At 42.9% G+C, this 21,684-nt stretch overlaps 1 protein-coding gene across 1 annotated transcript in view; it reads right to left on the reverse strand.

The window, feature by feature from the left end:
• Window positions 1–20,169, reverse strand: part of LOC308280865 (uncharacterized protein) — a gene marked incomplete at both ends in the record, with an annotated part of 50,665 nt that extends 30,496 nt beyond the window's left edge. The window contains one exon of the mRNA XM_080755180.1: window positions 20,007–20,169. Within this exon, the coding sequence (XP_080611306.1) occupies window positions 20,007–20,169 (163 nt within the window). The remainder of the gene's footprint in view (window positions 1–20,006) is intronic.
• Between the last annotated feature and the right edge of the window lie 1,515 nt (window positions 20,170–21,684).

Genomic DNA, 21,684 nt, shown 5'->3' on the forward strand with positions numbered 1-21,684 from the left:
CTGTTGGGGGTATTTATATGCAAATATCGTGGCCAATGGCATTGTTATTCTAAACAATGGGATTTAATGGTGATGTTAATGTGAAAAAAGAACAGGAAAAATAATTATATATTTTTTTTTAAAATGATTTAAAAAAACGTTGCCAAAAAGCAACGCTGGGCCTTGCAGGGTTAACGCTGTTACTCAACAAACACTCTATAGCAATGATTACTGTCACAATATAGAGCTGTTTAACACTGTTACTGAACAAACACTCTATAGCAATGATTACTGTCACAATTAGGCTTGTCACCAGAACCGATACTTCGGTACCTAGTCGATGCCAAGATGTGACGGTACTGTACGGTACTGACTTTTCTACAAGTACGGTAGTACCGAGGTACCGTTGGTACCGAGATGCCAGATCTGGCCACTTCTTTTGTGTTGTTTTTGGGCTGTAAATGAGCGGTTATCTGGCAACCCTCACCCTCTGATGCTGTGTACGTGACGACGTGGAGTGGTCTCGTGGACTACCACGCTTTAAGGAGAAAAACAACAACAGGCAACATGGCGGCGCCCACGCATTTGCGTCGCGTCGTCTTTTACCAGCAGCGACAGCTGTCCCTCCATTAGTTGAGAAGAAAAACTAACCAAAAGTCGCATATAGTACTTTGCATTCGAGGATGAGCGGGGATTAATAGTTGGTCGTCAAAAAACCTATATGTGCGTCGTAACCGTTTCCAGACGAAAGGGAGGAACACATCCAACTAGCGAAACATCTAAAAAGACCGACATCCAGACTTGTACAAAGATTTCAAGGTGAGTGCATTTAAATTCTCGTGTAATCATTGTTGCCCATATCTAATAACGTTACTATGGTGAGCCCACACAGTAAATGAGCTGCCTGGCAAAGTAACGTTATGTCCAGCTCCAGCCTCGTCACGGAGAGCAGCCCCCGTCTGTCCCCCAAAAAGTTATATAAAGTTGCCAGGCAGCTCATTTACTGAACCGCCTAACGTAACGTTAAACAACCCTGGAATAATACATACGTTATTCTTTGTTTGAGAAGGCTGGCATAGAGCATCGCAGTTGAAGCCCCACCCCGTCCTCACTCTGGTGTCGGAAGCGTTTTCCGCATTCATTTCTTCCATAGACATTTCATAAAGTATTTATTTAAACGTTTTTAAGCCTTGGACAAAGCCACCTCGGCTGGAGAGGGATCATGTCAATATTACATTTTTTTTGAATGCAAAGATTAATTAGAAAGCTGAAAAAAAGGACAGGGTACAAGACTGTGTACATCATTATTTTTAAAATCGCGGAAACTACACTCCCAGAATGCCTAGCGAATGTTGTTGTTGTTTCCTGAAATACAGCCCTTAAATCACGCTCAGTTTAGTTATCCAGGCCAGCATATGGCCTGAAATGTAGTGATTGTCATCTCTGTGGACTCTCTTATCGTCATCTTTAACACAGTGCATCATATTCTGTAAAAGAAAGTATTCGCTCACGCAGTTCTGCTGATGTGCAATAATCTGCCGGGCAGACAGGGGGCAGTAAGCTACTTCCGCGGTAACCGCAAGATATGTGAAAGAAGAAGAAGCTAGACCAATCACAGACGTCGTTTTTACGTTTAGCAGCATGGGAAATGCAGTTCTTCTCCGTGCGATCTCGATTAAAACGTGTTTTTACTAAAACTAGAGTGATTGCATACATACTCGGGGGTTCTACAGGAGCATATGGAACCATTTTACAACCACCAGCCTAGTGGTAAGTGTACATTGAATTGCTACGACTTTGTGGCTGATAATGAAAAACCCTATGGTAAATATGAATGGCCAGCTTGCTTCCGACACCTCACTGCGATGCTCTATTGCTGTTTAGCCAGTGTTCTTTTGAGTTTACTTTTTTTTTTACGCTAGGATTGTGTGTGTGTGTGTGTGTGTGTGTGTGTGTGTGTGTGTGTGTGTGTGTGTGTGTGTGTGTGTGTGTGTGTGTGTGTGTGTGCGTGCGTGCGTGCGTGCGTGCGTGCGTGCGTGCGTGCGTAATAGACTGTGTGTGTGCGCGCACGGTTGTATAGGCTATGATTTGTAATAAATAAATATAACTAAAAAGGGTTTCACCACGTCATTAAATTACTGCTTGCACTCTGTGTGTGTGTGTGTGTGTGTGTGTGTGTGTGTGTGTGTGTGTGTGTGTGTGTGTGTGTGTGTGTGTTGCTGTAGTGTAGTCTAAGCTACACCTACTAACTGAAATCTCAATGTTCTTTTCACAGTATCAGCCAGAGGAGGACTTTGACAGGGAGGACAGGCCAGAGCAAAGCCAGCAGCAGCAGCAACACACACAGCCAACACTTTTATTTTATTAATGATACATTTTTTAGGCTACATGCACAGTATTTTATTTTAATCATTTAAAGCTACATGCAACTTCTGTTTAAGCATACAGTATTGTTGTTTGTTGTTCACTTCTAATAAAGGAGTGTATGTTGGACTACATGGGATTTATTGTCTATTTTTTATTTTTACCGTGGTATCGAAATGGTATCGAGAATCGTGGAATTTCAATGGTATTGGCATTGACTACTAAATTTCTGGTATCGTGACATCCCTAGTCCCAATATAGAGCTATTTAACACTGTTACTGAACAAACACTATAGCAATGATTACTGTCACAATATAGAGCTATTTAACACTGTTACTGAACAAACACTCTATAGCAATGATTACTGTCACAATATAGAGCTATTTAACACTGTTACTGAACAAACACTCTATATCAATGATTACTGTCACAATATAGAGCTATTTAACACTGTTACTGAACACACACTCTATAGCAATGATTACTGTCACAATATAGAGCTGTTTAACACTGTTACTGAACACTCTATAGCAATGATTACTGTCACAATATAGAGCTATTTAACACTGTTACTGAGCAAACACTCTATATCAATGATTACTGTCACAATATAGAGCTATTTAACACTGTTACTGAACAAACACTCTATAGCAATGATTACTGTCACAATATAGAGCTATTTAACACTGTTACTGAACAAACACTCTATAGCAATGATTACTGTCACAATATAGAGCTATTTAACACTGTTACTGAACAAACACTCTATAGCAATGATTACTGTCACAATATAGAGCTATTTAACACTGTTACTGAACACTCTATAGCAATGATTACTGTCACAATATAGAGCTATTTAACACTGTTACTGAACAAACACTCTATATCAATGATTACTGTCACAATATAGAGCTATTTAACACTGTTACTGAACAAACACTCTATAGCAATGATTACTGTCACAATATAGAGCTATTTAACACTGTTACTGAACAAACACTCTATAGCAATGATTACTGTCACAATATAGAGCTATTTAACACTGTTACTGAACACTCTATAGCAATGATTACTGTCACAATATAGAGCTATTTAACACTGTTACTGAACAAACACTCTATATCAATGATTACTGTCACAATATAGAGCTATTTAACACTGTTACTGAACAAACACTCTATAGCAATGATTACTGTCACAATATAGAGCTATTTAACACTGTTACTGAACAAACACTCTATAGCAATGATTACTGTCACAATATAGAGCTATTTAACACTGTTACTGAACATTGATTGATTGATTGATTGAAGGCTTTATTAGAAGTTTGCATAGGAAAATGTACAGATTCATGACGGTACAGTTCACTGGTACAAGGTCTACTAAAAGGAGATCCATGAAAAGACTAAGCTTATTTCAACAGGAAACCATTTAAGTATCTCATATATCATTGAATGACAGACAAATAGAACACAGTACTATGCAGTAGATATGTAAAGAAAAAGGGGAAAAAAAAGAAAAGAAAACAGTAAATCTAAACAAACAGTAAGTATATACAAGGAATATACAGTAAATCTAAACAAACAGTAAGTATATACAAGGAATATACAAGTATACAAGTATATACAAGGAAGGGGCAGGGAGGGTAGGGTTGGGCTAGGTTTTTTACCAGTTGCGAACGGCTGCTGCCTGTAAGTGGTTTTTCAGGGCAATTTTAAAGGATGCTAGTGATCCACACTCCTTTATGGCCTTCGGTAAGGCATTCCACATTTTTGTGGTATAGCAGAAGAACGAGTTCGACCCTTTCTTTGAGTTGACTCTGGGTTGAACGTGATCTGTGGCACTGCCTCTGGTGTTGTAATTATGGACATCCTTAACGTTTATAAAGTATTTTGACAGGTACTTGGGTATCATAGTGGTGTAGTGTATCTTGTACACCAGGCCCATTGCAAGTTGCTGTACTCTGTCATCTACTCTGAGCCACCCCACTCTTAACTGGTGAGTAGCGGTGAGGTGAGTCTGATAGGGAAGGTTAAGCAGGACCCTAATTAGTTTATTTTGGGCTGTTTGAAGTTTAGTTTTAAGGGCTTGTGGGGCGTCACGATACCATACGTGGACTCCGTAGTCAAAGAGGGGCTGGATTATTGCACCAGCTATGGTCTTCAGTGTGTTGAAGTTGACCATTGGGGCGATCCTCTGTAGGAAACGAGTTCGTTGGTTGATTTTTTGTATTACTTTTGAAGTCATCTTTTCGCTGGAAAGATTAGCTTCAAGGATACATCCTAAGTAAGAGATTTCGTTTTTTCGTGTTATGACCTTGTCACCCACTTTGATTGTGAAGTCATCTACCTTTTTGAGGTTATGATTTGATCCAAAGAGGATGGACTCGGTTTTTCCCAGGTGAATTGATAATTTGTTGTCGTTAAGCCATGTGCAGATCTTACTCAGTTCAGAGTTAAGTGTCTTTTCAACCTGCAAGTGGTCCTTGCCCGAGACTAGGAGAGCCGAGTCATCCGCGAACAGGAACAGGTTGCAGTCGCAAGCAGATGCCATGTCGTTCACGTATATTAGGAACAACAGAGGTCCCAGTATGCTACCTTGAGGAACACCACAGCTTACTGGGAGGGGGGGGGACAGGGTTCCGTTAATCTCCACCACCTGTTCCCTCCCCACCAGGTAAGATTGCATCCAGCTCACTGCTGCGCTGTCAAGACCGATGGCTTTTAGTTTCTCAATCAGAATAGCATGATCCACGGTGTCAAATGCCTTCTGGAGGTCCATCATGACCATGCCACTATATTTGCCCTGATCCGCTTCGCGTTTGATTTGGTCAGTCAAATAGAGAAGGCATGTGTCAGTGGAATGGGATTTTCTGAATCCAGATTGGAACTCGTAAATCAGATTATTCTCATCGAGATATCTTGCAATCTGTTCGTAGACTATTTTCTCCATGACTTTGGATATGGAGCTAAGAATGGAAACGGGGCGGTAGTTTCCAGGGTCTAGTTTGCTACCTTTTTTGTGCAGGGGGGTTACTTTTGCTAGTTTGAAGTCCTGGGGGACATGACCCTGTTCGATGGAAAGGTTAATTATGTGGGTAATGATTGGAGCAATGGTGGCGGCTGAATCTCTGAGAAATCTAGCTGGGATTTTATCAAGGCCAGTGGCCTTGTGCTGAGGTAGGGCACTCAATTTTTTAAACACTTCATCAGTTGTCACTGTGGAAAGTTTAAAGCTGTCTTTTTTGACGCCCAGTTTTTTGTAGAATTTTTTAACAAATTCTTCACCATACCGCCCAGATGGGGCGACCAGTCTTTCGACCAGTGAACGGGCTGTGGTGGTAAAGGTTTTGTTAAGATGGGTAGCCACTTCACCTTTGTCAGAAATGAGAGCGGCGTCCGTTTTGATGTTTATGTTGTGGCATATGGTTTTTGATTTTAAGCCTAATTGGTTGTTAAGCAACTTCCATAGGTCTCGTGGTTTGTTTTTGTATTCATCGATTTTGTCGTCGATGTAGTTTTTTTTGGCGGATCTAACTAGGGCGGTTGTCTGGTTTCTAAGTTTCTTGCATTGAGCAGTAAGATGCTCAACGTGGATTTTGAGGCCAGGGTTGAATTTTTTACTGAGCTTTTTGCAGCACTTTCGTTTTTCATCGTATTTTTTGTCTCTGAGTTTAGCTGATTCTGCAATATCTGAGTTATACCATGGCTCTTGGCGGGCTTTAACCCTGGTGGTATTCAAGGGGGCCACGTCGTCTAGAGCATTGGTCAATTTGGTTTTAAAACCACACCATGCTTCTTCGACATCTGTACACTGCAGCTCTGGGGAAAAGTCTACACCCGCTAGTTTGAGATTAAAAGCCTCACTGGAGTAGTTCTTCAGGCTTCTAGCAACGACAGTTCTGTGGCCACTAGCCTTGGGTTTGTGTATTTTTCGGGTAGAGTAGATCATATAATGATCACTAAGACCGCATACAATAGCCCCGCTAGCGGTGACTTTGGACTTGTCAGTGGTTACGACGAGATCTATGAGGGTTTGAGAGTGCTCTGTCACCCTGGTGGGTACTGTGACAAGCTGAGTGAGGCTGTACTGATTGCATAACACATCAAAGGACTTGAACATGGGTGCTTCTTTACGCAAAACATCCACATTCCAGTCGCCCAAAATGTGATACTCAGTACCGTCCACCTTTGCTAAGCTCTCATCAAACAGCTCAAAGAAATCATTCTGATCAGGTGGTCTATAGACAGCGCATATTAGTATGTTTTTTGCATGTTCAAAGATTACCTCAATCCATACAGTTTCAAGTGAACTGTGGTGTAAGTCTGGACGGGGGATAAAATTGACATCATTATGTACATACATGCAAACTCCGCCTCCATACCTGTTTCTATCATTCCTGATTACAGTATAGTTGGCAATTTCAATGCTAGCATCCGTAAACGAGTCATCAAGTTTAGTTTCAGAGAAGGATAAAATCTGTGCCTTACCGTCATGAAACATTCCCTTAATTAACTCCAGTTTTTTGGGATTCAAGCTATTGATGTTTAAATGGACATGATGAAGTCCTGGTTTCGCAAAAACAACAGAGTGCATGTTCTCTGTAGTGATCGAGCCATCGTCGGTGCTGGGGGGCTCTTTGTCTACGACCGAGACAGGAAAGTTTGTCGTGGGGGGGAGGTGGTCATAGTCCGGTTGTAGTTGAGACTGAAGAGGGGGAGCGGTGGGGGTGGTGGGGAGGTCAGGTTCCTTTGTTGACTGAGAGCTCAAACAGGAGGAGATCCATGACTTTTCGACGGCGCGGGGTGTCGGTGTCGCGGCGCAGACAGCTTCAAAGCCAAGATATGCCGCCAGCCACGACTGATCACGATCCCTGGGGGGTGGCGGGACCAGCGGGGGGGCATCCGGCTCGACGGTCATCTCCGGCGATCCAGCGGCCGCTAGCTGGGCACCAGCATCCTCGGTGACGGGGGGGGGGGGGGGGGGGGGGGCGGGACATCCAGGTCAACGTCGGCGCTGTTGTTATCGGGCGGCGGCTCGGAAACCACGGCCGCGAGCTGGTTGTTATCGGGCGGCGGCTCGACAACCACGGCCGCGAGCTGGTCACGAGTAGCCTCGATGTTGGAGCTTTGCTGTAGAGAGCCGGGTGGGCAGCCACAGCACTCGTCACCAGTAGAACCCGTATCGATGTTTCCTCCGCTGGGGTTCTTTGTCTCCGAAAGCAGCTGTAGTTCTCTTGTGAGACGGGCGGCAGCTTGCCGAGTGACCACCGGACCTGGATTAACCTCAATATCACCAGAAAGAAGCAGGATAAAGTAAATGATGGACCGTCTGTCCATTCTGCCAATCTGGGGCTTGTTCTTAGTCAGCAGCAGCGTCCCAAGGACAGTCAGTTTACCGAAGCCGAGATGTTTTGGCTCCGACCCGACGTGGAGGAAAAAAACACTGCGTGATTCCTCTCCATCCCGCACATAATTCTCCGTATATACAATTATGAGCGCTCCGTGGTGAACTGAGACACGAGTCGGCAAACCATACAAGAAACAATAGGAAAAAAAGAAGAAAAAGTATCCCTCCTTTCCATTGTCCCTGGATTCTAGCTTGGTGGGACGGAGCGAACGAAAAAAATGCGACCGCTCACGTTGACTGACTGCTGCGTACTGTAAACACTCTATAGCAATGATTACTGTCACAATATAGAGCTATTTAACACTGTTACTGAACAAACACTCTATAGCAATGATTACTGTCACAATATAGAGCTATTTAACACTGTTACTGAACAAACACTCTATAGCAATGATTACTGTCACAATATAGAGCTATTTAACACTGTTACTGAACAAACACTCTAGCAGTGATTACTGTCACAATATAGAGCTATTTAACACTGTTACTGAACACTCTATAGCAATGATTACTGTCACAATATAGAGCTATTTAACACTGTTACTGAACACTCTATAGCAATGATTACTGTCACAATATAGAGCTATTTAACACTGTTACTGAACAAACACTCTATAGCAATGATTACTGTCACAATATAGAGCTATTTAACACTGTTACTGAACACTCTATAGCAATGATTACTGTCACAATATAGAGCTATTTAACACTGTTACTGAACAAACACTCTATAGCAATGATTACTGTCACAATATAGAGCTATTTGACACTGTTACTGAACAAACACTCTATAGCAACGATTACTGTCACAATATAGAGCTATTTAACACTGTTACTGAACAAACACTCTATAGCAATGATTACTGTCACAATATAGAGCTATTTAACACTGTTACTGAACAAACACTCTATAGCAATGATTACTGTCACAATATAGAGCTATTTAACACTGTTACTGAACAAACACTCTATAGCAATGATTACTGTCACAATATAGAGCTATTTAACACTGTTACTGAACAAACACTCTATAGCAATGATTACTGTCACAATATAGAGCTATTTAACACTGTTACTGAACAAACACTCTATAGCAACGATTACTGTCACAATATAGAGCTATTTAACACTGTTACTGAACAAACACTATAGCAATGATTACTGTCACAATATAGAGCCAGTGATGTTAATAGGTTTTTAATGTAATGAGTCCCGGGACCCAAGGAGGGTCTTTCGGATGAGTCCCAGGGATATTTTATGGGTCCCACAAAAATTCAACGCGTCATGTCATTTTTGACAAAGTGCAGCATTTAACTTGAATTGGTTATTATATGGTTATTTACATTGTTTATCTTACAAAATACATACAAAAACGAATGAAACAATTAAACTATAATAGTACCTTGAGATGAAGAAGCACTAGGGATGGAGCTCGTTAATTTTTATTGATAATGAGCACTTTATCGCTGTTGCTTATCGAGCCGGGCTTTTATCGAGCCCACTATTGAGCTTTTTTCTGTTATTTTGTGGAAAGACATGAGACACTAATATATATATATATATAATTACAGTACTATTCATGAATTAATAATAATAGCCTACTGTAAAACTATACTATAAACTATAGGCTAACATTTCCATGTCTCTCCTTTTTTTTTTTTACAGTAAATGCATATCTATTTTTTCCATTAAATACATTTGACCAGGGCCTTCAAATACAGTACTTTAACAGACAGAAGGCAAGTCAACCTTTTTATTTTTGGAAAATATTTGAAGAAACTAAATGTGTACCGTCTCTTTAACAGTGTAATTTATAATGCATAGTAAGACGGTGTCACGCAACAAAAAAATACCCAATCAACAAGCTCAAACCGTGTCTGCTCGCACCGCGTTGTGATCTTGTACATCTGCTATTTTCGGTAGACTCAGAAGTCGCGCTGGCAACGCTACGGATTCATTCGCACGGAGCGATACATTATAACTCTATGGCAGTGATTTTGAGTGTCCCAAACGGATTATTATCGATGGAATCATTCATATTTTCAAGCACCACATACTGTGGGTAGAGAACGGGTGTCGCGCTGCTTCAACAGCCCGCGTTGGAGTTGTTTCAACTCGTCTCAGACTAGCTCTGGTCCATAGCGTTAGTGGAGGAGAACTCCACTAACGCTATGGACCAGAGCTAGTCGCAGACGTGCAAAGTTATTGATTGCACTTGGGTCTTATGTGATGCACTATGGACAAGTGCCTGGCTCCGTCTGCATTGTCGAAGACAGTGTTCCCTCCCGAGCATGATGTAACAACCGTGCTGCATATAGCCATTGTATTTAGCTCTCCCCTTGTCTTTTCCAAAAGGTAACCAAACTTTTTAGTGTTTCACGCGTTCCACCGTTGTTCCGCGGCACGCATGCACTTCCAAAGCACACAACTATCGATGACACATTGTACCTCCCGGCCCCCGGCCGCTATAGCAGCCCATGACGTGACGCTTACCCGATAACAGGCTCGACAAGCCAAACCCACGTTCGGTGGGGGAACCCTTCTTGGTGTATCACCTAACACGCTGTGCCACTATGGTCAGAGAGCGGCCCGGTGCTACGCTAAAACTAAGGCACCCATTGAATTCTGTGACCATGCAAGGAGCACACAATAGCGTCGGTGGATTCCAAACACACACTGTCGTTAGTTCTATCGTCTGTTTTAAGACTTTCTACGCGGATTTCATTTGTGTTAACGTAGGGTACAGTAGCATGCCTTCACCCATGAACAATGGTGGCGTCTGTGGACTTTTTAAAATATATTTCTTTTCGCGACGTGGTAAATTATTTTCACGTGGACTCCAATGGAGGCGATGCGTCCGTGGGACCCCAGAACACTGACGTGAATGCGTCTCTAGGCAACGTGAATGCGTCAGAGACGCGGGATGCGCACGTACTGACGTCACTGAGCTATTTAACACTGTTACTGAACAAACACTCTATAGCAACGATTACTGTCACAATATAGAGCTATTTAACACTGTTACTGAACAAACACTCTATAGCAATGATTACTGTCACAATATAGAGCTATTTAACACTGTTACTGAACAAACACTCTATAGCAATGATTAGGCTACTGTCACAATATAGAGCTATTTAACACTGTTACTGAACAAACACTCTATAGCAATGATTAATGTCACAATATAGAGCTATTTAACACTGTTACTGAACAAACACTCTACAGCAATGATTACTGTCACAATAGACCATATTCACACCGTGGCCATCTTGGATCACATGACTTCCTGGGATAGCAGCCTGCATTACAAACCATTGTGAACAATGGAGCGATGGTCCCAAAATATGAGTTCTATTCAACCAATTTCTTTTTACCAAATTGACAAATGGGCAGATGATAACATCAACATCCCCAAAAGGATTAAATAGAAGGGTACACCCACAATATTCATGGTAGTTAGGTTGCAGTGTTACTCTGTACAAAGACTTGCTACAGTATGCAGACTAGTGCTTGCTCTGCCATCATATTGTTAATATTACTGTATTGTGATTTTTGCATATTAATCAGAAACAATCTAACAACAAATAGTTAATGATAGTGGAGCAAGCTCATCAGCACAGATAGCAAGTCTTTGTACACAGTAGGTTGCAACCAAACTACCATGAATATTGTGGATGTACCCTTCTATTTAATCCTTTTGGGGATGTTGATGTTGTCATCTGCCCATTTGTCAATTTGGTAAAAAGAAATTGGTTGAACAGAACTCATATTTTGGGACCATCGCTCCATTGTTCACAATGGTTTGTAATGCAGGCTGCTATCCCAGGAAGTCATGTGATCCAAGATGGCCGCGGTGTGAATATGGTCATAGAGCTACTTAACACTGTTACTGAACAAACACTATGGCAATGATTAGAGCTATTTAACACTGTTACTGAACAAACACTCTATAGCAATGATTACTGTCACAATATAGGCTAGAGCTATTTAACACTGTTACTGAACAAACACTCTATAGCAATGATTACTGTCACAATATATAGCTATTTAACACTGTTACTGAACAAACATTCTATAGCAGTGTTTCCCCTACATGCATTAAGCAGTGGCGGGCCGCCGCTGCTTCAAATAGGGCCGCCACTGTATGATTTTCACTTTCACTTTTTTTTTTTTTTTAAGATTTTTTTTTTTTTTTTTAAAGATGTTTTTTCCCCCCACAACAATGTAGCGCTCATGTGAAGCATAGCGTTCTAACTTCTCTCGCTTACATACGGTTGGAAGGAGATGTATATGTCTAGTTTCTCCCCCTCCCCTCTCTCATTAAGTCCAGTCAGTCAGTCAGTCAGGCAGCTTAGGCGAAGGCATTTGATAACTTGAAGAAGTTTGATGGACACAGAGTTGAGTGTTTTGAGCTTGCGGGAAAAGCAAGAAGTGTGGGCGTCATAAGTGGTGTGCCGCTCTCAGTGGAGTTGGATTCATTTCGTGATCAGATAATCGTTCACAAAGTAAGGAGAATGAAACGTTTCAGAGAAGGGAAAAGTGAGGACAGCCTGTCGCTGTACATTGAGTTTAACGAGGAGCTGCCAGAAAGGATGTATATTGACTATGTTGTATACAAAGTCAGGCCATTTGAGAGAGGCCCTCTCAGATGCTATTGTTGCCAGGCCTACGGTCATGCTGCGGCCGTATGTAGAGGAATCAGGAAATGTTCGAGATGTGGAGAAGAGAAATGCAAGGATGAGTGTACAACAGAGAGGAGCGAGCCAATATGCATACACTGTAAAGGGAAGCACTATGCAGGGGCATCAGTGTGCCCTAAAAGAAGAAGGGAAGAAAGTATAAAGAAGATCCGAGTTGGAAAGGGAATTACCTACGCAGAGGCAGTAAAGAGAATGGAGGAAGGAAACAAAAGGGTGATTGAACATGAGGAGGAAAGAACAAAGAGAGCAGAGCAAATTTGCATGGTTAGGAAGCAGTTTCTGGCGTTTATCGCCATGGTGGTAAATTGCGCAATGGAAATAAAAGGCAAAACGGAAAGGATCAAGATGATACTAGAGGCAGCCAGGAGATTCTTGAAGATAGATGACATAAGTGGAGAGGACTTGGACAACCTATTGAGGGAAGGATTTGCTCCAGCCCAGGATGCTGGGTCTGGGGTAAATATGGACTAAATATGGAAGAGGATAAAGGGACTTTGGGGGGGATGTTATCATTGGACAGGTTTTTGAAACGTATCGCATAATAGTACTCAGCTATAAATAGTAGTGCAAGGAGTGCACTAGATACTCCGGTATAGTAGGTGGCGGTATACACCTTACGGTTGTCACCCGCCATTAAACCAAAAGAAGAAGAAGAAGAAGTCAGGCAGCTGCCTCGTCGCGCTGAGCACCTCTGATTCTGAGCTGACTACGTCTTTGCCCCTCGTTAGCATATTTGCTACTGGTGTGTACAATTAGAAGATTTGGGCTGTGGATAAAAGCAGTGCCTCAGCGACGGGTCTGAATCATGTAGTTTACCGCTGTTTGGCAATAGTAGGCTTACTTGTCGCATGCTAAAGAGAGCTAAGTGCTAACACGGTTGTCATTCTCTCACTGGTTAGATGTGGAATAGAAACGAGGGATGCATCACCAACACTGTCATTAGGCAACAAACATTGTTGACTAGTCAGAAATAAACTTTGCTGTTGTTCTTTCATACATGCACACACAGAGTGTGTAGCAGTGGTGTAAAGTAACTAGTAGTCTACATTTACTTTACAAGTACTGTACTTAAGTACTATAGGAGTATTTCAAATTCTCAATACTTTTACTTCTACTCCACTACATTTATGACATGATGGCTATACGCAAATAGCCGATCTACAAGCTCACAAAGTGACGTGTTGTGAGCTTGTAGAGCTTGTAGATCTGCTATTTTTAAAGGATTTTAAATTTTTTATACATTTGGAAACTGTTATGATTACTGAGAACTTTTACTTTTAGTACTTAAGTTTTCATTTTTTATACATTTGGAAACTGTTATGATTACTGAGAACTTTTACTTTTAGTACTTAAGTTTATTTTGACACCAATACTTTTGTACCTTTTTCTTATTCCACTAAATTTTTTATTCCAGACATCTAGTATGTCTACATTAGAATGTTGATACTGTACTTTTTCCACCACTGGTGAGTAGGATTGGTTCTCAAAGTGGGGTCCGGGGACCCCGAGGGGTCCTTGAGGGAGTTCCAGGGGGTCCCCAGGCCCCAGCCAAATGATAGATAGTTATGAACCAAATAGACCCTTATGGGTCTGTAGCTCAGAAGCCCCCCCCCCCCCCCCCCCCCCCCCCGCGCTCTCCGCAATTCTCCCCCACTCCTTCAGCTTCTGGCTAGGGGAAACACTGTATAGCAATGATTACTGTCACAATATAGAGCTATTTAACACTGTTACTGAACAAACACTCTATAGCAATGATTACTGTCACAATATAGAGCTATTTAACGCTGTTAGTGAACACACACTCTATAGCAATGATTACTGTCACAATATAGAGCTATTTAACACTGTTACTGAACAAACACTCTATAGCAATGATTACTGTCACAATATAGAGCTATTTAACACTGTTACTGAACAAACACTCTATAGCAATGATTACTGTCACAATATAGAGCTATTTAACACTGTTACTGAACACTCTATAGCAATGATTACTGTCACAATATACAGTAGAGCTATTTAACACCGTTACTGAACAAACACTCTATAGCAATGATTACTGTCACAATATAGAGCTATTTAACACTGTTACTGAACAAACACTCTAGCAATGATTACTGTCACAATATAGAGCTATTTAACACTGTTACTGAACAAACACTCTACAGCAATGATTACTGTCACAATATAGAGCTGTTTAACACTGTTACTGAACAAACGCTCTATAGCAATGATTACTGTCACAATATAGAGCTACTTAACACTGTTACTGAACAAACGCTCTATAGCAATGATTACTGTCACAATATAGAGCTACTTAACACTGTTACTGAACAAACGCTCTATAGCAATGATTACTGTCACAATATAGAGCTATTTAACACTGTTACTGAACACTCTATAGCAATGATTACTGTCACAATGTAGAGCTATTTAACACCGTTACTGAACAAACACTCTATAGCAATGATTACTGTCACAATGTAGAGCTATTTAACACCGTTACTGAACAAACACTCTATAGCAATGATTACTGTCACAATATAGAGCTATTTAACACTGTTACTGAACAAACACTCTATAGCAATGATTACTGTCACAATATAGAGCTATTTAACACTGTTACTGAACAAACACTCTATAGCAATGATTACTGTCACAATATAGAGCTGTTTAGCAGACCGCCCCATGCCCACCACTAGCACTGGGTCCATGGGGGGGCATAGCAGACAGCTCCATGCCCACCACTGTGTCGTGGTCGATGGGTCCACTTCTGCCCGGTGAGAAGGATTAAGAGTGGCGTTCTAGTGTAGCTCCCCCTGGGAGATACAGCTAGATGCAGAGGGTGACTGGTTCCTCCCACCAACCTGAGACTGAGCAGCAGAGTGGGGAGGTGTGTTGTGGAAGGTGCATTCATGTCCGAGTTAAAGGAGCTATAGTCAACTTTTTCATTGTAGGGCCGACACTTTGTTTACATCCTAGTCTGTAGACTAGAATGTAAACAAAGTGTCGGTCTGACAATGGCCAAAATGATTATTTTATCATTATTCTTTTTATCACTATGATTATTTTATCATTATTTTAAAAATGATAATAGTTTATTATCATTTTTGAATAGAAACACATATATGAAGCTTGTTTTTTTATAAAATATTTTCGAAACATTATTTTTATTTTAGCATCCGTTTTTCAAGAAAAAGTTGACTATAGCTCCTTTAATGATAATGAAAATAATAGATCTACACGTTTACGACACAACCTTCGATCGAAAACAACAACCGATCTAAAAGCTAAAAATATCACTACGAGTTTGTCATATAGAGCTATTTAACACTGTTACTGAACCAGTAAGACTCCCTAATCGGGAGATAAGCGACCGTTAGGTCGCAGCGTGATTTTAGGGCAAAATGTGTAGGAGCAGTGTCCAAAAAATGTGTTTGAAAAAATATATGGGATGGATCCATGTTGATGACATGAGTGTAGACATACTGTGTACCGATTTGCGTAATTTTAGGGCAAAATCTGTAGGGGCAGTGTCCAAAAATGTGTTTGAAAAAATGGGCCTGATGGTGGCGCTATATGGGACAGATCCATGTTGATGACATGAGTGTAGACATACTGTGTACCGATTTGCGTGATTTTAGGGCAAAATCTGTAGGAGCAGTATCCAAAAATGTGTTTAAAAAAATGGGCCTGATGGTGGCGCTATATGGGACAGATCCATGTTGATGACATGAGTGTAGACATACTGTGTACCGATTTGCGTGATTTTAGGGCCAAATCTGTAGGAGCAGTGTCCAAAAATAGAGCTATTTAACACCGTTACTGAACAAACACTCTATAGCAATGATTACTGTCACAATATAGAGCTGTTTAACACTGTTACTGAACAAACACTCTATAGCAATGATTACTGTCACAATATAGAGCTATTTAGCAGACTGCCCCATGCCCACCACTAGCACTGGGTCCATGGGGGCATAGCAGACAGCCCCATGCCCACCACTAGCACTGGGTCCATGGGGGGCATAGCAGACAGCCCCATGCCCACCACTAGCACTGGGTCCATGGGGGCATAGCAGACAGCCCCATGCCCACCACTAGCACTGGGTCCATGGGGGCATAGCAGACAGCTCCATGCCCACCACTAGCACTGGGTCCATGGGGGCATAGCAGACAGCCCCATGCCCACCACTAGCACTGGGTCCATGGGGGCATATCAGACAGCCCCATGCCCACCACTAGCACTGGGTCCATGGGGGGCATAGCAGACAGCCCCATGCCCACCACTAGCACTGGGTCCATGGGGGCATAGCAGACAGCCCCATGCCCACCACTAGCACTGGGTCCATGGGGGCATAGCAGACAGCTCCATGCCCACCACTAGCACTGGGTCCATGGGGGCATAGCAGACAGCCCCATGCCCACCACTAGCACTGGGTCCATGGGGGCATAGCAGACAGCCCCATGCCCACCACTAGCACTGGGTCCATGGGGGGCATAGCAGACAGCCCCATGCCCACCACTAGCACTGGGTCCATGGGGGGCATAGCAGACAGCCCCATGCCCACCACTAGCACTGGGTCCATGGGGGCATAGCAGACAGCCCCATGCCCACCACTAGCACTGGGTCCATGGGGGGCATATCAGACAGCTCCATGCCCACCGCTGTGTCGAGGTCGATGGGTACACTTCTGCCCGGTGAGAAGGATTAAGAGCAGCGTTCTAGTGTCGCTCCCCCTGGGAGATACAGCTAGATGCAGAGGGTGACTGGTTCCTCCCACCAACCTGAGACTGAGCAGCAGAGCGGGGAGGTGTGTTGTGGAGCCGCACGCGGTTGTACAGCGATGTGTGGCACGACCGACCCCCGGTCGTGCATTTCCGGCGCCGCAGCCGAGTGTGATGTACAAGCTCACAGCGGTTGCATCTGCGACGCGACGTGAGCTTGTATGTCTGCTGTTAACCGGAAGTGTCCCACAAATAATGCTACAGTAAAGTCTCGCGGAAACAGGTGGATATAAGAGAAAGGGAGGTTGTGTAGGCCTAACATGGACAGGTGATTTAAAAGAAGCTTTTTCTGAACATAGACGTTTTCAGAAGTGATTTAAAGGATATCCATGCTGTCTGGCAGAAACCTCTTATCTCCATATGTTAACTGTTTGTGTTTTTCATATTAATGTCATTTACTTGATCATTGTACAGTCACATAAATGCATCAGAGCATGTCTTTTGCGACATAGCATCTGTTTGATGGTTCGTCCTTTGAACTTTAACCTGGTGAAAAGCTAAGCTGTCGACGTGGGTGAATGTTAACCTCTAAACCTAAACCTAAACCTAACCCAAATCCTAACCTCAGTAACCGTGACACGGGTGAGAAGCTAACCTGTCGACTCCCTTAGTCTAAATGATGAGACGTAGGATAGCAAGATTTCCCCCCTACACGAATATGTGTCCCGGTCTGCCTCTCCACAGACCATGTCCCCACTTTGGCCACTCCCACATTCCATTCCCTCTCACAGTCCTAGTTACTCACCTGTTCCCACTCCCAGGGATGTGCTGGGCCCCTGATTCAGCCCGGGAAAAAGAGTTGTAGAGGCCCTCATTGCGCGCTATAGAGAGAGATCTCTCTCTATAGCGCTGCTGCTGCTCAAAGATTTATCATTTCAGATCATGACAAGTGACAAGCCAGTGGGCCAATTCAGGCTTTTGCAAATCCCACCCCATTCTGCCCTGTTACTATGCTGGGACATTTGACCCTGGGCAGATTGTTTTTATAGTGGCAGTGAATGGGATTTTTTTTATTTTTTCATAGCCTCATTACAGCTTTATAAAGTACCAAAGGAAAAACATCTAGGTGATATTAATAAAAAGGGAAGACAAAGGTACAGTAGTTACATTGCAAAACAGGGGGTTTACCCGAAAATATATGTTTTAATTTGTTTAATCCCAGTGGGACAGAATCCTCTTTGCAGATTCTTTTATAGTGGTAGTGGATGGGATTTTTTTTTCTTCATAGCCTCATTACAGCTATATAAAGTACCAAAAAAAACACATCTACGTGATATTAATAAAAAGGGAAGAAAAAGGTACAGTAATTACATAGCAAAACAGCAGTTTTCCCCCGAAAATAAATGTTTTAATTAGTTTAATCCTCTGGATCAGAGATAGAATAGAAATAGAAAGAGAAGCGCATTGCATCTTGGGTAGGAAGAGGACAGAACTATAATGTTTCTCCTCACATAATAGGCTGGCTTTTCGTAATTCTGCCCATTTAAATTATATGTACCCAATCGTGACTCTTAGACCATTGATAAGGTCCATGTGAACTAGTTTGTTGAAGCTTATTCGTTATGATGAGCGAGATCGCTTGCCGTCGCTATCACCTCCCGCGGCCGTACCGGGCGATCTCCGTGTCGCGCAGTGCGGACAGTTGTTGAAAGCCACATTCAATATTCTCCACTGCACAAACTCCACCCCCGATAGCAAAAAGTGAATGGTTTTTTCTGGTTGGCCAGTCAGGGAGTCTCAGGGACCAATCAGAAGGCTGACAAACGGTGAATTACTGTACATGAGTTATATTTCGTCGTGGAAACCTTGTATGTCCAAAACCATTTGTTTTGTATTTATCATTTTAAAAATGATTTAAACTAGTGAAAACCGCCAATCTACAAGCACAAAACGCCTCGCACCGCGAGGCATTGTGCGCTTGTAGATCTGCTGTTTTCACTACTTTGTGCAATGGCCTTGTATGATGAAGCAGGGCTTTGCTTCGCGAAAAAAATTATACGTTTGAAACTTTGAGATACAAGGTTTCTGCCCGACAGTGACTGTTGGCCGCCCAGCCCCCAAAATAGAACGAAGGCCGACATTTTATTTTAAATTTGTTCCTAATGGCCGGCCTGGACCGGCCGGGAATGAACTGTCCGTTCGGGAGTTGTCCCGCTTTTCCCAATGGCCAGCACGTCCCTGCCCACTCCCTCATCAGCCCTGCATTGCCATGCCAATTACACACCTGTGAACACTTCTCCAATCAACCTGCCTCCTATAAAACTGGACTCATGGTCAGTTCATAACCTTGCTGTCATGATGTTCCTGCTCTCCTTGCTTGCTCCTGTTGTAATGCCATGGTTTACTACTTGCCTGTAAGGTTTGATATTTTCCGTCATTAAATACTTTAAAAGTCTACTCTGCTTGTTGTGGCTCTGCTTCCGGGTTCTTCAGCTCTTCATCCGTGACAATATGTAAATCTTTCCCGCTAAGATACAGTATGAGTCATGAGGAGAACTTCAGAGAATATCAGTTTCCATAAGGACAGATTGAACATTACTGTTATACTTGATGTTTAACCACTTAAACTCCAGCATCCCCATTCTGGGAGGAACAATCACCACAAATAGACGATCTACATTATCAACGTATTCTGAGACTCCCCAAATAAAATACTGGAGCGATCCACTGCTCTGCACGACATCATCCTGTGTCACATGGTATCATGGTGATGACATCATCCAGGGTCACATGGTATCAGGAGGAGGATTAGATCTACTCACCATGAAGGAGCGAAGAGGCCAGAATCATCCATAGAATCTTCTTCATCCTGAGGATAGCTTCACTGTCTGCTCTGTGTGAAGATAGCTCCACTGTCTGCTCTGTGTGAAGATAGCTCCACTGTCTGCTCTGTGTGAAGTTACACAGATATATATACACCTTCATGACACTGTGTCCTGATACGACCCCTCCATAGCCTTCCCAAACAACGGATCAATAACTAATGGTTAACTTTGAACAAGAACACCAAATAACACTTTGATCAAATCACACAAAAACATGCTGATACAACATGACAAGACAAAAATTAAATAAAACATCAACATAAAACGTTGTCACAGAATTCACCATGAAAGCAGGGAGATTAGTCTATATGAGAGAAAGGGAGGTTTTGTAGGCCTAACATGGACAGGTGATTTAAAAGAAGCTTTTTCTGAACATAGACGTTTTCAGAAGTGATTTAAAGGATATCCATGCTGTCTGGCAGAAACCTCTTATCTCCATATGTTAACTGTTTGTGTTTTTCATATTAATGTCATTTACTTGATCATTGTACAGAGTCACACAACAGCATCAAAAGTAGCAGATCTACAAGCTCAAAGCGTGGAGCGACTCAACATGTTTTTGAACTTGTAGATCTGCTACTTCTGCTGTTTCTTTTAAATAGAATCCTGAAAAGTACCAGTTGTGGACATATGAGGTTTCCTCCTGACAGATGATTTGCTAGGCTTTATGTCCTCATGTGATCCTAATGTTATTCTAATGTCTTCTTCTTTTTCATGTTTTATGCAATGTTTCACTCTGCTTCAGGACGCTGCCTTGTCCTTGGTGTGGCAGAGAGAGTCGCAGCCTTGAGGCCTCAAAAGTCTAGTATCTACCTCGTTCCATAGGGATATCCCTTTGGAGTGATGGTTAAGATTTTGGACTTTCACATGGGAGGCCCCGGTTCGAAGCCCGGGTGGGGAGGTTTGGATCACCTCCGTTACATTGGTGCCGTGACCCGGATCCGGGATTCCCTGTAGGAGGAGGTCAAAGGGGTTCTCACTTCTTGCCTGTCTATGGGAGAAGTGATAACTACCTCCTTCTCTGGCCTCCTGAAAGGTGAGTTTTCACCTGTCTATGGGAGAAGTGATAACTACCTCCTTCTCTGGCCTCCTGAAAGGTGAGTTTTCACCTGTCTATGGTTGAAGTGATAACTGCCTCCTTCTCTGGTCTCCTGAAAGGTGAGTTTTCAGGGCAGTTTTCAGGGCAGACAGCCCCATGCCCACCACTAGCAGCTGGGTCCATGGAGTGCATCTCTCCACTCCGACATGTCTCCTTTCCGACATGTCTCCATTCCGACACTAACCCTATCTCTAACCCTAACCCTAAACCTTAGGCCCATGGGAGTGTCGCCACTCCGACAATAAGAAGTCAATTTCGGAGTGGCGACATGTCGGAATGGAGAGAGCCTCCCGGGTCCATGGGGGGCATAGCAGACAGCCCCATGCCCACCGCTGTGTCGCAGTCGATGGGTGCACGTCTGCCCGGTGAGAAGGATTAAGAGTGGCGTTCTAGTGTAGCTCCCCCTGGGAGATACAGCTAGATGCAGAGGGTGACTGGTTCCTCCCACCAACCTGAGGCTGAGCAGCAGAGCGGGGAGGTGTGTTGTGAAGCCGCACGCGGTTGTACACCGCTGTG

The sequence above is a fragment of the Nannobrachium achirus genome (genome assembly GCF_963921795.1).
Source record: "Nannobrachium achirus genome assembly, contig: SCAFFOLD_225, whole genome shotgun sequence".
Taxonomy (NCBI): Eukaryota; Metazoa; Chordata; class Actinopteri; order Myctophiformes; family Myctophidae; genus Nannobrachium; species Nannobrachium achirus.